The following is a 16,344-nucleotide window of genomic DNA, read 5'->3' as shown; positions in this document are numbered from 1 at the left end:
AGACTGGAATGCAATGGCTCAATCTGGGCTCACTGCAACCTCTGACCCCCCAACCCCAGGGTTCAAGCTATTCTCATGCCTCAGCCTCCCAAGTAGCTGAGACTACAAGTGTGGGCCACCACGCCCAGCTAATTTTTTGTAATTTTAGTAGAGACGCAGTTTTGCCATGTTGGCCTGGCTGGTCTCAAACTCCTGACCTCAAGTGCTCTGCCCACTTCAGCCTCCCAAAGTGCTGGGATTACAGGCATGAGTCATTGCACCCAGCCTCAATAATCTCTTCTTTAGAGACAGGGTCTCACTCTGTTGCCCAGGCTGGAGTGCAGTGGTACAATCAATAACAGCTCACTGCAGCCTCAAACTCCGGGGCTCAAATTATCCCCCTGCTTCGCCTCCTAAGAAGCTGGGACTATAGGAGAGGGCTTCCATGCCCAACTAATTTTTTTTTTTTTTTTTTAAGAGACAGGGTCTTGCTTTGTTGCCCAAGGTAGTCTTGAACTTCTGGTCTCAAACTGATCCTTCCCCTTGGCCTCCCAAACTGTCGGGATTACAGGCATGAGCCACCTGGCCCAATAATCAATATCTTATAAATGACTAGGGAAATAAATAAGATACAGGTAAATATACTCTGGTGGTAGGCAAAAGACAGGTCCTACCTAGGGCAGCTGTGGTTTGGAAGGAAGAAGAGAATCAACATATACTGAAAGCTTCTCTCATTGAAATGAGGAATGTGAGTCTCTAATTCAGTGGGCAAGTAGACTGGCTATACAGTAAGTGTTAAAACAGGCTTATAACACTTACTGGCCAGCCTCTGGAAGTGGGAATGACAGCACAAAAAACTGATTTATAGCCTCCAAGAGAACAGATAGATTATGGATATTGAATTCAATTCATATGATCATAATATGTTAGAATTAGAGCGAACCTTAAGAGATTGGTTCAACTGAAAGAAAAAAAAAAAAAAAGTAACTGCAGATGCCACTGTGGTTATGGTTCTAGAGGACCAGGTAGCTTGTGGGCGGGGAAGGCTGCAGGAAGGTTGGACTAACCTGCCTGCCTGGCCTGTCTACCACTACAAAAGTCTCAGGACTTGCTGTTTCTCTACTAGGAGTGGAATAGAATAGTATATAACTCACCTACACATGCTAATCATCTAAGCTGCAGTAATTACCAATGTTTTACAAAATTTCTTCTTATATCCCTCTCTCTCTTAAGGATCTGAGCAAACAATGTGACCCCAACATTATAAAACTTTAAAAGTTAGTGATTTTCTAAGATTCCAGACTTGGAAAAGGTACTATTATCTTAAGTAGGAAGTAAAAGCATCAAGAAAAGAAGCATAACTAGTTTGAGTGACAGCAAAATTTTTCCAAGCATGTATTTATGCCTTATCTTTACATTTAATACACAATTAAAACCCTGAAAAAGCCACAAAATAGTTTAACCTGGCTACTGGCTGGAGTATTTTCCCTCAAATGCTCCATAATGCATAGGTCTCAAACCTCAAATCAGATAGGGGTTGGAGTTTCACTCTTCACAACAGAGTGACATACGTCATAAATTAGCCAGGAAGCTATGCCAAATCTTACTTTATTCTTCTACTAGATAATGCAATCTACTTTCTAAAATTAACAATTCTGCCGGGCATGGTGGCTCACGCCTGTTAATCCCAGCACTTTGGGAGGCCAAGGCAGGTGGATCACGAGGTCAGGAGATCAAGACCATCCTGGCTAACAGGGTGAAACCCCATCTCTACAAAAAATACAAAAAATTAGCCAGGTGTGGTGGTGGGCACCTGTAATCCCAGCTACTCGAGAGGCTGAGGCAGGAGAATGGCGTGAACCCAGGAGGCGGAGCTTGCAGTGAGCCGAGATGGCACCACTGCACTCCAGCCTGGGTGACAGAGTGAGACTCTGTCTCAAAATAAATAAATAAATTAAATTAAATTAAATTAACAATTCCAATCTCTTCAACTCGTCTAGGGTTTTTAGAGTGCTCTAAATATTTTTAATCCAACAAAGTCTAACCACCCCCTCCTCAACAAACAACCCCCACCCCCCCAAATATCGGCTCATGAAACAAGACTTCTTTGGAGGAAGAAAAATGTAACAGCTTTAAAAGAAAGCAAATGCAATTAGTACTTCCTTACAAATTATAAACATTGTATGATTTCTCACAAACACTACATGACAATATATTCAAAAGAACTCTAATTTTATATTATAGAAATACCATAATCCAAATGCAATATCTGTTGTTACCATAACTATGTAAATACTTGACAAAGGATAACTCCAGTGATTATATCCATAAAAAATGTAAACAATAAAAACAACTAGGCTATTTGCTCTCTTCATGAAAATTGATGATGCATTACAAAGATTGCAGCTCAAACCACCAAAAGCACAAACACAAGAGTAGCTTTTCCCTCTCATACCTGTCTCCTCGACTTTCCATCCATAGTTTCGAGAGTCTTGTAGGGCTTGTCCTAACAAAGCTGCTTGATGCATCAGTTTTTTAGGTATGCAACCCACATTCACACATGTTCCTCCGAGACCTACAACAACATTGAGAAATCAGTTTATAGCCTGCTTTCCAAGCCTTACAAATCTTCAAAGTCAACAATTATTACAACTCTAAGAAATATTGTATTATATTTGCTTAATGTGGCCAATAATAAAGTTTATTCCTAAATCTTACAATATTCATCAGTTCAGAGACCCTTACATAACAAACACGGTAACATCATCCTAAAACGAAACAAAGAGGGGCAGATTTCCACGATTTCCATATACTTCAAAGATAGAAAATTAATTGATTGCTGATAAAGATGCCAGAAATTGAAATTTTACTATGTACACAACCCTATATAGATGACCCGACTTACGATTTTTCTCTTCATGTTGATACCCATACACCCATACTGTGTTTCACTTTCAGTACAGCATTCAATAAATTATATGAGATATTCAACACTTTATTATAAAATAGGCTTTGTGTTAGATGATTTTGCCCATCTGTAGGTTAATGTAAGTGTTCAGAGCATGTTTAAGGTAGACTAGGCTAAGCTATGATGTTCAGGAGGTTAGGTGTATTAAATGCATTTTTGACTTGTTTTCAACTTACAAAGCATTTTATCAGGATGTAGTTCCCCATTGTAATTCAAGCAGCATCTGCACTTGCCATTGAATCTATGCACAGAGGTAACTGATAAAGGCGTTGTTATGCTAGGCGATTAGAGTGTAGTGATTCTTAAACTACACATAAAATTTGGTGTATATGGGCCAGGCGTGGTGGTTCACGTCTGTAATCCTAGCATTTTGGAGGCCGAGGTGGGTGGATCATTTGAAGTCAGGAGTTTGAGATCAGCCTGGCCAACATGATGAAACCCCATCTCTACTAAAAGTACAAAAAAATTAGCCGGGCGTGGTGGTACATGTCTGTAATCCCAGCTACTCAGGAGGCTGAGGCAGAAGAACGGCTTGAACCCAGGAGGTGGAGGTTGCAGTGAGCCGAGATAGCGCCACTGCACTCCAGCCTGGGCAACAGAGCGAGACTCCATCTCAAAAAAAAATTTTTTTTTGGTGTTGATGTGCATTTTTTTAAGGAGGTGGCCTACAGCATTCACTTGGTTTTTTAAAGGATGCATGACTTCCCTTGCTCCCTAAAAAAAAACTTTAGTATCCCTAAGCTTAAAGAACATGGTTACAGCTTGTTTCCATTAGAACAAAACACAGGCAGGTGACCAAAATGACATGAGTTAAGAGTGAAAGATGGCAACAGACTTCACAGCTCAAAGTCGGTCCTCTGAGCAGAATGCTACCAGCATCTCTCTGGAGTATAAACTTCACAGGTCAGAAGGGGAATACCTAGCAACAAGAGCAGTGTCTGACACAGATTGACACATTAAGTGTCTGCTGAACGGATGAATCGGAAATTGTGACATCGCCTTATCTGGACTTCCTGCTTCTTGGTTCCTTCTAATGCAAGCAGCCAAGTAATCTTTAAAAAATGTTTTTTTTTTTTTTTTTTTTTTTTTTTTTTTTTGACGGAGTCTCGCTCTGTCGCCCAGGCTGGAGTGCAGTGGCGCGATCTCGGCTCACTGCAAGCTCCGCCTCCCGGGTTCACGCCATTCTCCTGCCTCAGCCTCCCGAGTAGCTGGGACTACAGGCGCCCACAACCGCGCCCGGCTAATTTTTTGTATTTTTAGTAGAGACGGGGTTTCACCGTGGTCTCGATCTCCTGACCTTGTGATCCGCCCGCCTCGGCCTCCCAAAGTGCTGGGATTACAGGCATGAGCCACCGCGCCCGGCTAAAAAATGTTATATTATCACATGGCTCCCCTGCCTTAGAGTCTTCAAAAGCTCATTTATATGCTCTGATTAGTCCAATTTAGTCCAAATTATATGCTTTGATTAGTCCAAATTCCTTATCTGGGCCTACAAAGCCCTCGATAGGGACACCTGCCTTCCTCTCTGGTCTCACCTCACACTACCACCTCCAGCTCCCATTATCTATGCCACAACCATGAAGGACTCTTACCTACCTCAGGGCCTTTGTATGTGCTATCCTCGAAGAAAGAGAAGCTGCCTGGAAAGTTCTGCCTCACCTTTTGACAGCTGGCTCATTCTCATTCTTTGGCCTCTTCTAAATGTCACCTCTTCAGATGCCTTCCTTGATTCTCAAAGTTAAACTCTCCTTTATCCACTTCGTCTCTATGCCACTATATAATTTTTTCAATACCACTTACCACAACTCCTAAAGTTCTTACGTATCTTTTGTCTCCCCACTTAGAATATAAGCTCCACAAGGGCAGGAACTTTGAATGTGCCAAGTTCACTGCTATATCATCACTGCCATGGTTCATAATAAATGTTCAATAAACATTTGCTGAATAAATGAATAATGAACATATAATTCATCAAGACCGAGAAGCAGTAAGGGCTAGGCAGTAAGGTATCTCATTCCAGTTTTGTTCAATGTAGGAGGTAGATTTAAAACAGAAATCCACATATGAAAAGTTTAAATTTTCAGTTATTAAGCCCCTATCTATGCTAGATTACTCAAATATTTACCTTTAAATCATAGCTTGTAGACAAGGTTTTTACTTCTTGACTCTGTGCCAAAGAACCTAAATTTTTAGCATTTAACCTGATCCATTTTAACTTGGCTCAAATAAAAGATATATATGTTTTGGGGCTAGTTTTTCTTTAACTTAGTTTTTTAATTTTTTTTTTTTTTTTTTTTTTTTTTGAGACGGAGTCTCGCTCTGTCGCCCAGGCTGGAGTGCAGTGGTGCTATCTCGGCTCACTGCAAGCTCCGCCTCCCGGGTTTACGCCATTCTCCTGCCTCAGCCTCCCGAATAGCTGGGACTACAGGCGCCCGCCACCTCGCCCGGCTAATTTTTTTGTATTTTTAGTAGAGACGGGGTTTCATTGTGTTAGCCAGGATGGTCTCGATCTCCTGACCTCGTGATCCGCCCGTCTCGGCCTCCCAAAGTGCTGGGATTACAGGCTTGAGCCACCGCACCCGGCCAGTTTTTAATTTTTTAAATTAGGCTTTAGGAGCCAGTTAGATTACTGCCAGGGGAAAACTACTTCGGCAACATCACTTCTAGAGTATTTTAAAAGCTTACCCCATCTAGTTCCAAGAGGGGTGGGAGTGACAAAGTCCAGGACCATCACCTTCTTGCCATATTGGGCTGCCTCCTGGAAAATAAAATTATTAAAGTGAGTTGGAAAGGTTAACATGACAGATTGGAAATGGGCTGTTAAAAATCTATGATTTTGGCCGGGCGCGGTGGCTCACGCCTGTAATCCCAGCACTTTGGGAGGCCGAGACGGGCGGATCACGAGGTCAGGAGATCGAGACCATCCTGGCTAACACGGTGAAACCCCGTCTCTACTAAAAAATACAAAAAACTAGCCGGGCGAGGTGGCGGGCGCCTGTAGTCCCAGCTACTTGGGAGGCTGAGGCAGGAGAATGGCGTGAACCCGGGAGGCGGAGCTTGCAGTGAGCTGAGATCCAGGCCACCGCACTCCAGCCTGGGTGACAGAGCGAGACTCCGTCTCAAAAAAAAAAAAAAAAAAAAAAAAAAAAAATCTATGATTTTTTTTTAAGCTATAGAGCTTAAAGCATAACGAGGCCGGGCGCAGTGGCTCAAGCCTGTAATCCCAGCACTTTGGGAGGCCGAGACGGGCGGATCACGAGGTCGGGAGATCGAGACCATCCTGGCTAATATGGTGAAACTCCATCTCCACTAAAAAAAAATACAAAAAAACTAGCCGGGCGAGGTGGCGGGCGCCTGTAGTCCCAGCTACTCGGGAGGCTGAGGCAGGAGAATGGCGGGAACCCGGGAGGCGGAGCTTGCAGTGAGCTGAGATCCGGCCACTGCACTCCAGCCTGGGCGACAGAGCGAGACTCCGTCTCAAAAAAAAAAAAAAAAAAAAAAAAAAGCATAACGAGTAATTAATACCTGGGTACTTCACACACATCATGATGATTAATTCAACTCCAGGATAAAAATTAACAGATATTCAGATAGTTGTGAGAGTAGATTTTAAAATTATGCATAATAGAGTAGTAAAATTGTTAGAATCAGCTGGAAACCTTAGACTTCTCACATAACTCCATTCAAACAGTAACAGATTAAGCAATACCTGAAAAAAGAAAGTGGCCATTTCCAAGCAAGTTGCCAAGTAGCTGAAAAAGCAGGTTTACTGACAGTCTACAGCCCTTAATGCAACCTGTATCCTATAAGGTGATATTTTAAAAATCATTTTAAAGTTTAATCTAATTTGGTTTCTAAAGCAGAATACTGAAGAAGTTTTTCTTCTGTATTACAAGACTTCCTAAAAATTTCACATGAGGAGCTCATTAAAAAGTTGACAATATCTATGATGTTTCCAATTCTTTTTTTTTTTTTTGAGACGGAGTCTCACGCTGTTGCCCAGGCTGGAGTGCAGTGGTGCGATCTCGGCTCACTGCAAGCTCCGCCTCCTGGGTTCACGCCATTCTCCTGCCTCAGCCTCCTGAGTAGCTAGGACTACAGGCGCCCGCCACCGCGCCCAGCTAATTTTTTGTATTTTTAGTAGAGACGGGGTTTCACTGTGGTCTCCATCTCCTGACCTTGTGATCCGCCCGCCTCGGCCTCCCAAAGTGCTGGGATTACAGGCTTGAGCCACCGCGCCCGGCCGATGTTTCCAATTCTATTTTGAGGGAAGGAAACAAGAGTTAGAAGTTTGTTTTGCAGAGTATCTTTTCTTTCTCAGAGAATAAACTTTGTATATTGGCAACTAGACCTCCAAAGGTTATTTGAAAGGACTGAGTCTACATGTCTTTCAAACACACCATCCCTGGAGTAAAACACATCAGGTATTATTCCTGAATTACTTTCAGCAAAGCACTGCTTCATGCTGGTCTGCCCCTAACTTGGGCAGCTTCTACCCATTACTGATTCAACACAAGCTACACCTTAGGGAAGTATAACCACTTCATCTTTTAAAGGAATCTGTTGGGTAAGGATGACAGGCCCAAGGGGTCCTCACATGGGAAATTTATCTTGATTCAGGACCAGGAGCCTCACTCCTAACCTTCTTTATTTATACATCCTCTTCCCAATCACCTTCAGACCACAGAGTTAGTGGTTATTAACCGCACATACACAGAAAGCAAATCATTTTTAATAAACGGGTTTAAGAAACCCAATTGCTCTCCATCTTTTTTATACTGGAGAGAAGGGGTTATGAACAGGGAAATCATCAAGTGAAAAAGACAAATATTAATTAAGAAATATATTTGCTTAATTTCAAACCATTTCCACACAACACCTATATATATATATTTTTTTTTGTTTGAGACAGAGTTTTGCTCCTGTTGCCCAGGCTGGAGTACAATGGTGCGATCTCAGCTCACTGCAAACTCAGCCTCCCAGGTTCAAGCCATTCTCCTGCCTCAGCCTCCCAAGTAGCTGGGATTACAGGCACCCATCACCACACCCAGCTAATTTTTGTATTTTTAGTAGAGATGGGGTTTCACCACATTGGCTAGGCTGGTCTTGAACTCCTGACCTCAGGTGATCCACCCACCTTGGACTCCCAAAGTGCTGGGATTACAGCCGTGAGCCACTGCACCAGGCACAACACCCTTATTATCTCTGAGAAATCAACTAAACTTTAAAGTGAGTGGAAACATGTTCCAAACTACTGGGCCCTGTACTTTTATATAAGTAATGTATATTTCAATCTGGAAAAATGATTTATAAAGTGGTCCCTTATCATGTCCATGTCCTGCCCAAGTTAATGTGCAAAATGTCACAAAAGTGGATCAAATAAATTCCACAGACAGCGGAGAGAACCCTGTGAGGAATGTTAATATTCTAACTACCACCCAGACAACACACAACACAAGGAGCCTTGCCTTAGCAGCTGCCAGGCCTCCTGAGCCACCTCCAATGATGATAAGGTCATAGTCATAGGACTCGGGAAGATCCTCAGGGCCGTTCATTTTTAGTAGCTTTTGAAGTCTGCCCTCCTGATAAGCCTAAAGAAAAATAACAGGAGAGAAAATAATTTAACTTAAAATCAGCAATGTCCAAAAAGCTTTTAAGAAAACCTTTTCTTAAAGAAAAACAAAAGGAATTTTCAATGGGAAAATGTTGTTTGATTTATAATTACAGCATACAGATGGAAACATTCAACCTTCCTTAAAGTTGTGAACTGCTTGCTTTATGTTAGTTTATTAGCCCCAAACACTGTCATTGCTAACTACTTTGAAGTGTTCGTATATTACCTCCACATAAGTAAACCAGCTTAGGTCTAAATCAGGTTTAATCATCAGCCTTTTTTTCCTAGAATTTTTAAACTAGGTTTTAAAGATAGGGGCTTGGTAAATATGGGCATAGCTTAATATCAATATAACAATTTTAAAAGATCAGCCAAATATTTATTTAAGACTTTTCTGTACTGTTTGGCTGGGGCATAACATCTAGAAAATCAGAACAGAACTGTCAATTGATACTGACCTGCATGAAAAGTTAAACGTGAAAGTTGCTGCTTTTGTAGGATATTTTAAATAGGCACAACTCTGCAAAGTTCATTCCTTTAATTGCATATGCATGAAGTCTCCCATATTTAATATTTAGTTTCCATATACTTAGCAAGTAACAAACTTTTATAATTTAGGTGTTAGACTCTCAATTTTTAAAAAAATCCTTTCATTCCACTAATATTATTCTGATACACATTAATTATATTTCAAATCAGTTTAATATGATATTTTGGCGATATATTTAATATTATCTCTTACTAAAATAAAAATCTATGTTAACAAGAGATAATGACTGAGAAAGTTGTTAATAAGCACAATAAAATGTTTTCAAAAACTCAAGTCTTAGGCCAGGCGCAGCAGCTCACGCCTGTAATACCAGCACTTTGGGAGGCCGAGGCGGGAGGATTACTTGAAGTCAGGAGTTCGAGATCAGCCTGGCCAACAGGGTAAAACCCTCTCTCTACTAAAAATACAAAAATTAGCCAGGCATGGTGGTGGGCCCCTGTAATCTCAGCTACTCTGGAGGCTGAGGCAGGAGAAGCACTTGAACCCGGGAGACAGAGGTTGCAGTGAGCCAAGATCGCACCACTGGACTCCATCTCATTTAAAAAAACAAACAAACAAAAAGTCTTAACTTTAATAACAAAAAGAGCCCCCAAACTTACCAGCCCAAACTGCACATTTCTCTCTTGCCTACCATCAGATGCAGGGGGTGAAAGGCAGAGCTTGGGGTCAGCAGAAGAACAAGGTTCTTGGGATGTGGAAGGGGATGCGGTGGAGCAATGTGAAGGAGGAAGCACAGCACTGTGGCTACCTGTTGGCAGCATGGCGGGCATATGTAGTGCCTCAGGGACTGAAGGGAGAACACCTGGAAACCAGCAACAGTGGGGGCAAGACTGCACCACCCTGACAGTCTGCACAAAAGGTCTAGCATGAGAGGCTGGTAAACACAGCCAGTACTCATCAACTGGCATTATGGCCAAGGCTCCTCCTTCAATACAAGGCACTGTGGGGGAAAAACAATTTGGTAATAACAGCCATTCGATCAAAGGATCAATTAAGCTTCAAGGAACTAGTGTGACTCCCTATTCAGTCTCAAAGAGCATGACTTACTGGTTTAAGAGTTAACTAACAAGTGCAGTTAGATGTCCTGCTGGAAAAATAACATACAATCACTTTTAATCGCAATCTCATTTTATCTGCATGAACTTAGCAAAGATGGTGACAGAACACAATAACTGGCTGTCTAAATGAAAACCACGGTTCTGAGAATCCCCCTCCTCCAACATACCCACTAGAACAAATACCAGAAAATGTATCCTCATGCTGAAAAGCCACATACTCCCTCCACCAATGTTTACAATCAGTTCCTTACTGAAGTTCTGTATCTAACCTGGGGTCTCCTGGTTCAAGCTTAAAGTCAAATTGTATCAACCAGTGCACAGATTTTACCAAAAAAGCTCTGAATGAATCTCACCATTTTAAAGCACTGTAGGTAAAATTGGTAAGACACAGGCAATTGAAGCATTCAGTTGACCTTAGAATGAAACATTATGAGGCTGAGCTCAGTGGCTCATGCCTGTAATCCCGGCACTTTGGGAGGCTGAAGCGGGTGGGTTGCCTGAGCTCAGGAGTTCATCACCCGCCTGGGCAACACGGTGAAACCCTGTCTCTACTAAAATACAAAAAAAAAATTAGCCGGGCGTGGAGGCATGCACCTGTCATCCCAGCTATTCGGGAGGCTGAGGTAGGAGAATTGCTTGAACCCAGGAGGTGGACGTTGCAGTGAGCCGAGATCGTGCCACTGCACTCTAGCCTGGGCGACAGAGTGAGACTCCATTTCAAAAAAAAAAAAAGAAAAAAAAAAAAGAAAGAAACATTATGTTTTAAAATTTTAACCGAACTTAAAATTGAAAGTGCTATCATTCCGTTCCATGTAAATGGTACCTCACTTAAAATAAAAATAAGATAGAAGGTAGAAGACAGCTCCCCCAGACAGCGTAAGAAGGTAGCAGAGAGATGGGATAAGGAAAGGAGAGAAATGCCCCCATTCTCTTCCAATTACAATTACTAGAAATTATGTCGGCTGACTGTGGTGGCTGCTACAGAGGTTCTCAAACTTTTTCATCTCAGGACTCCTTTACAATCTTAAACCAGAGCTTTAAAACTGAGACTCCAAAGAGCTTGTTAATGTGGGTTTTATCTATTTATTATATTAGAAATTAAAACTAGGAAGAAACTTAAAATATTAACAAATTTAAGAATAATATATTTATTAAATGTTAACATGAGTGTTTTTATTTAAAAATTTTTTTAAATTGGTGAGAAGAATGGCACTGCTTTGTATCTTTGCAATTCTCTTTAATGTCTGACAACAAAAGACAGCTCGTATCTGTTTTTCCATTCAATCTGTTGCCACATCACCTGTCATGTAACCTCTGGAAAACTTCACAGTTTACATGCAAGAGAATTAAAGTGAAAAGGGCAGCTGGGCGCGGTGGCTCACACCTGTAATCCCACCACTTTGGGAGGCCGAGGTGGGAGGATCACGAGGTCAGGAGATAGAGACCATCCTGGCTAACACGGCGAAACCCCGTCTCTACTACAAATATAGAAAATTAGCCAGGCGTGGTGGCGGGCGCCTGTAATCCCAGCTACTCGGGAGGCTGAGGCAGAAGAATGGCATGAAGCCAGGAGGCAGAGCTCCCAGTGAGCCAAGATCGCACCACTGCACTCCAGCCTGGGAAACAAAGCGAGACTCCATCTCAAAAAAAAAAAAAAAAAAAAAAAAAAAAAAAAAAAAAAAAAAAAAAAAAAAAAAAAAAAAAAGGGCAAACAGTATCTTAGTATTATGAAAATAATTCTGACCTTAAAGTATGCCAAAAGGGCCTCATATACTTTGAGAATCACTGCTACAGAATATGAGTAGATGACCTGCAGGCATTCGTCACTTGTTGGCAAGGCTTACACATTGGATAGTCTTCCTTTTCTTCCACCTGCCTGTCATAGTAATCCAATCCCTTTCCCCAGCCCCACTCCTACTAAAACACTGCTCCAGGCTCCCCCGAAAAGGGCATAATACAGAAAGCAATTCAACTGTGGCAGTCTTTTAAAATCCTGACTTTCCCCCCAAACTTAGTTTCTATCCTTTGCCAGATTTGTACTTTTTCCCCCCTACCATTATAGATGGCTCTGGTGCAGAAATAACCTGCGTTAAAATACTTGCTCTACCACTCACAAGGCCAGGTGACTTGGACCAATCACCTAATCCTTAACGAAGCTAACAGGTTCCTGACCTCATCAAATGGCTGAGTTTAAGAAAGATAATGCATGTTAGCATAGTGGCTGGTAGGAATTAATCCCTTTAAGTTACTAATTCCCCACCTCCTGAAGAAGGGAAATTGCCTGGAACTAAGTCAAGAAGTGCTGGAATGTATTTTACTGGTGTCCTCCGCTGAGTTTCCCTGCGTCAATCTCCACTATTTTGAAATGTCCTCTTCCTAACAAATCTTGATCCAGCACACAGACAAGACTAGCATGATGTTACATTATTTCTATTCAATGTACAAACATATTACCCTTCCACAGCATTCCCTTGGAGGCTGGTGGCTTCTTTAACCAACACTCTAAGAGATTCCAACACAAAAGGCCCATTTTATCCATCAAGTCTCTCTTCAGTTCCCAATATTCTCCTTTTCTTTCTTACAACTCCAATAACACATGTAGCCACAGCACTTAGCACAGACATTGTTACACTACCTGGGATGTCCTCTCTTCTCCACTCCAACCCCTTCATGCCCTTCAAGCTTAAATTAGAAGCCTTTACTTAACAGCCCTTGTGATATAGTTTGGCTGTGTCCCCACCCAAACTGAGTTCCCACATGTTGTGGGAGGGACCTGGTGGGAGGTAATTGAATCATGGGGGCAGATATTCCCTGTGCTGTTCTTGTGATAGCGAATGAGTCTCATGAAATCTGATGGTATTATAACGGGAAGTTTCCCTGCCCAATCTCTCTCTTTGCCTTTGTCACCATCCACATTAAGATGTGGCTTGCTCCTCCTTGCCTTCCTCCATGATTGTGAGGCCTCCCCAGCCATGTGGAACTGTGAGTCATTAAACCCCTTTCTTTTGAAAATTGCCCAGTCTTGGGTATGTCTTTATCAGCAGTGTGAAAGTGGACTAATACATCTTGAGTTGGGTGTTCCTCCTCTGAGATCCCCCTGCCACCATCACACGATCCCATCAATTCTGCAAGGGTGGGTATCCTGTCTTTCATCTCTGTGGCCCGACTTTGGGAGCACTACCACCTCACTAGGGGCCAGTCTAATCTTAATGGAACCACCACCATATACGTGGTCTATTGTTGATCTCATGTGTAACACATGATTGACCTTATACAGTGCATGACTGTATTCTGGTAAATGATTTATGAAAAAGAGATTACATTTCAAATGCCTCCTTCAAAGAGCCTCCCCTTAACCCTTCTTCTCAGGCAGCACTTCAACCTCTATCCAAGCAACTCTTCTTCAGAGCTATCATCGTTAACAGGAATATGTTGTCTTTCTCTACGATAGGGTGAACAATAGTTCTCCAATGTCAAAGTCTGGATCCCTAGAACCAGTGACTATGTTACGTGTAAAGAGTGATTAAGGTTCTAGAGAGAGATTTTCCAGGATTATCCCACTAGGCCCAATGTAATCACAGGTGTTATAAGAAAGAGGCAGAGGGAGACTTGATTATAGTACTAGGAGATGTGAGGACAGAAGAGGTTGCATTGCCAGCTTTGAAAATAGAGGAAGTGGCCAGGCGCGTTGGCTCACGCCTGTAATCCCAGCACTTTGGGAGGCCCAGGCAGGCAGATCACGAGGTCAGGAGATCGAGACCATCCTGGCCAACATGGTGAAACTCCGTCTCCACTAAAAATACAAAAAATTAGCCAGGTGTGGTGGCGGACGCCTGTAGTCCCAGCTACTCAGGAGGCTGAGCCAGGAGAATGGCGTGAACCCAGGAGGCGGAGCTTGTAGTGAGCTGAGATTGTGCTACTGCACTCCAGCCTGGGTGACAGGGCGAGACTCCGTCTCAAAAAAAAAAGAAAAGAAAATAGAGGAAGTGACAGATTGTGGGCCAGGGAATGCAGGTAGGCTTTGGAAGCTGAAAAAGGCAAGGGAACAGATTCTGCCTCAGAGCTTCCAGAAGGAACCAGACCTATTGATAACTGGATTTTAGCATCCAACTTCCACAACTGTAAAATAGTGTTATTTAAAACCACTAAATGTTTGGTAATTTGTTAGAGCAGCAAAAGGAAACTAATATACCCACTAAAACATGAAATCATGAAAGGTGGGCAGTTTTCTGTTCACCATTTTTCAACCAGTTCCTAGAACAGTGACTGGCAAAATGGGCATTCAAACAGTTGTGGAATAAATTAATTACCAATCACTTGGTAATACATTCTCCAGGACAAGGGTCTAAAAAGCATGACAAATGGTCAGAGACTCAAAGGAAAGTAAATGAACCATTACAGAGATATCACTATGGAGGGAGGTGGCATTATGGAATTTGCTGACTCTGAACTAGAGAGTGAGGCACTAACATGAGAGTCTACAATGAGAAAAGTTTTTTTATACATTATCTCAAAGTCTTCCAGTCAGATGTTTATTACCATTTCATATAGTATAGAGGCCCTCAGAGAAAGAAACTTGCCCACGAGCCAAGAATTGAGCCCACGTTCAATTTCAGAGATTACAAACCTCTTGCTTTTCCAACTATACTACATACCATAATTCATATCTCAAAGTACTTATCACAAACATTTTCTACTTTGATTCTTACTGTAAACTTAAGAGGCATTATTCCCACTTGGCAAATGAAAAACCTGTTTACAGGTTAAATAATAATTTATCCAAAGTACATAACTAGAATGTTATAGAATGAGGATCTGATCCCAGATCCTTTGACCAGCAAGTGGTTCTACCATTCAATAAAGTTCTATTATTTAAAAATATTCTCAAAATATTTTAAAAATATTTCTTAAAAATATTGTCCTAGGCTGGGCGTGGTGGCTCACACCTATAATTCCCAACACTTTGGGAGGCCAAGGCAGGAGGATTGCTTAAGTCTGGGAGTTCAAGACCAGCCTGGGCAACATAATGAGACCTTCTCTCTTCCGAAACAAAAAAAATAGCTGAGTGTGGAGGCATGCAGCTGTAGTCCCAGCTACTCGGGAGGCTGAGGCAGGAGACTTACTTGAGTCCGCGAGATCAAGGCGACTGCAGTAAGCCAGGATTGTGCTCTGGGCAACAGAGCAAGACCCTGTCTCATTAAAAAAAAAAATTATCCTACATTTCAGCTAACTGAACCTGCAAAATTTAAAGTACCCTAGGCCGGGCGTGGTGGCTCACACCTGGAATCCCAGCACTTTGGGTGGTCAAAGCAGGCGAATCACGAGGTCAGAAGTTCAAGACCAGCCTGGCCAATATAGTGAAACCCTGTCTCTACTAAAAGTACAAAAATCATCCAGGCGTGGTGGCGGGTGCCTGTAATCCCAGTTACGTGGGAGGCTGAGGCAGGAGAATCACTTGAACCCAGGAGGTGGAGGTTGCAGTAAGCCGAGATTGTGCCATTGCATTCCAGCCTGGGCAACGAGTGAAAACTCTGTCTCCAAAAAATTAAATAAAGTTCTCTGTATTAGCAAGAAACAAGCAGATTTACAGTTTGATTCTTAATCTCTATAAATTTTTAATTTCCTTTTTGCTTCAAGGTAAGCAGTCACTTTAATTTCAAAATTTCAAAAATGATGAGGCAATCCATCACGCCTCATCATTTCACTGGTGTCATGCCAACCAGTATAAATAGAAACAGTAGTGGTCAACTTCATATTTTAACAGCTATTAGCTTTAGAGAAGACCCAAAAAATTACCTCTCCTAAGCCTCCAGATGATCTATTAATGCTTTTAAATCATCACTGTCAAATACTCCTAGTAAAGACACGAAGCATTCAACAGAGCAACTGATTGTCAGTAAAGTACCGGGGCGGGATCTGTTTGCTGTCATTAAGAGTACTTTTTCTTCCAACAGCAGATCTCTGCAAAACCCAAGGAAATTGGTTGGTAGAGACATGCTGGAAATGAGGATTACTGAGATCAAATGATACTTCCATGACTGCTACTATAAATCAAAGGATACTAGACACTAGCAAGGGTGAGCGCTCTTTAGTATGTGAAAGGAGGAACTAATTTAGAAAATAATTGGCCAAGTTTCATAAGAAAGTTCTATTTTTGCTAAAACCACTACTGTAT

The 16,344-nt window shown here is 42.0% G+C and overlaps 2 protein-coding genes across 13 annotated transcripts in view; one reads left to right on the top strand and one right to left on the bottom strand.

The window, feature by feature from the left end:
* LOC126930917 (protein BRAWNIN) overlaps nt 1-16,344 on the top strand; it is a 732,366-nt gene that overhangs the window by 352,704 nt on the left and 363,318 nt on the right. The window lies entirely within an intron of this gene.
* Nucleotides 1-16,344, bottom strand: part of TXNRD1 (thioredoxin reductase 1) — a 182,394-nt gene that overhangs the window by 32,715 nt on the left and 133,335 nt on the right. For 6 of the 7 annotated variants that reach the window (XM_050748465.1, XM_050748464.1, XM_050748469.1 and 3 more), the window contains 3 exons: nt 8,416-8,538; nt 5,633-5,705; nt 2,435-2,554 (listed from right to left, as the gene is read on the bottom strand). In XM_050748465.1, the coding sequence (XP_050604422.1) occupies nt 2,435-2,554; nt 5,633-5,705; nt 8,416-8,538 (316 nt within the window). Of the gene's footprint in view, nt 1-2,434; nt 2,555-5,632; nt 5,706-8,415; nt 8,539-9,710; nt 9,728-16,344 lie in introns of those variants that run through there. The other variant, XM_050748470.1, reaches the window with a different exon arrangement.

This window comes from Macaca thibetana, chromosome 11 (assembly GCF_024542745.1).
Source record: "Macaca thibetana thibetana isolate TM-01 chromosome 11, ASM2454274v1, whole genome shotgun sequence".
Lineage (NCBI taxonomy): Eukaryota > Metazoa > Chordata > Mammalia > Primates > Cercopithecidae > Macaca > Macaca thibetana.
The sequence above is the reverse complement of the archived record's forward strand: the minus strand, read 5'-3'. Positions and strand labels throughout refer to the sequence as shown.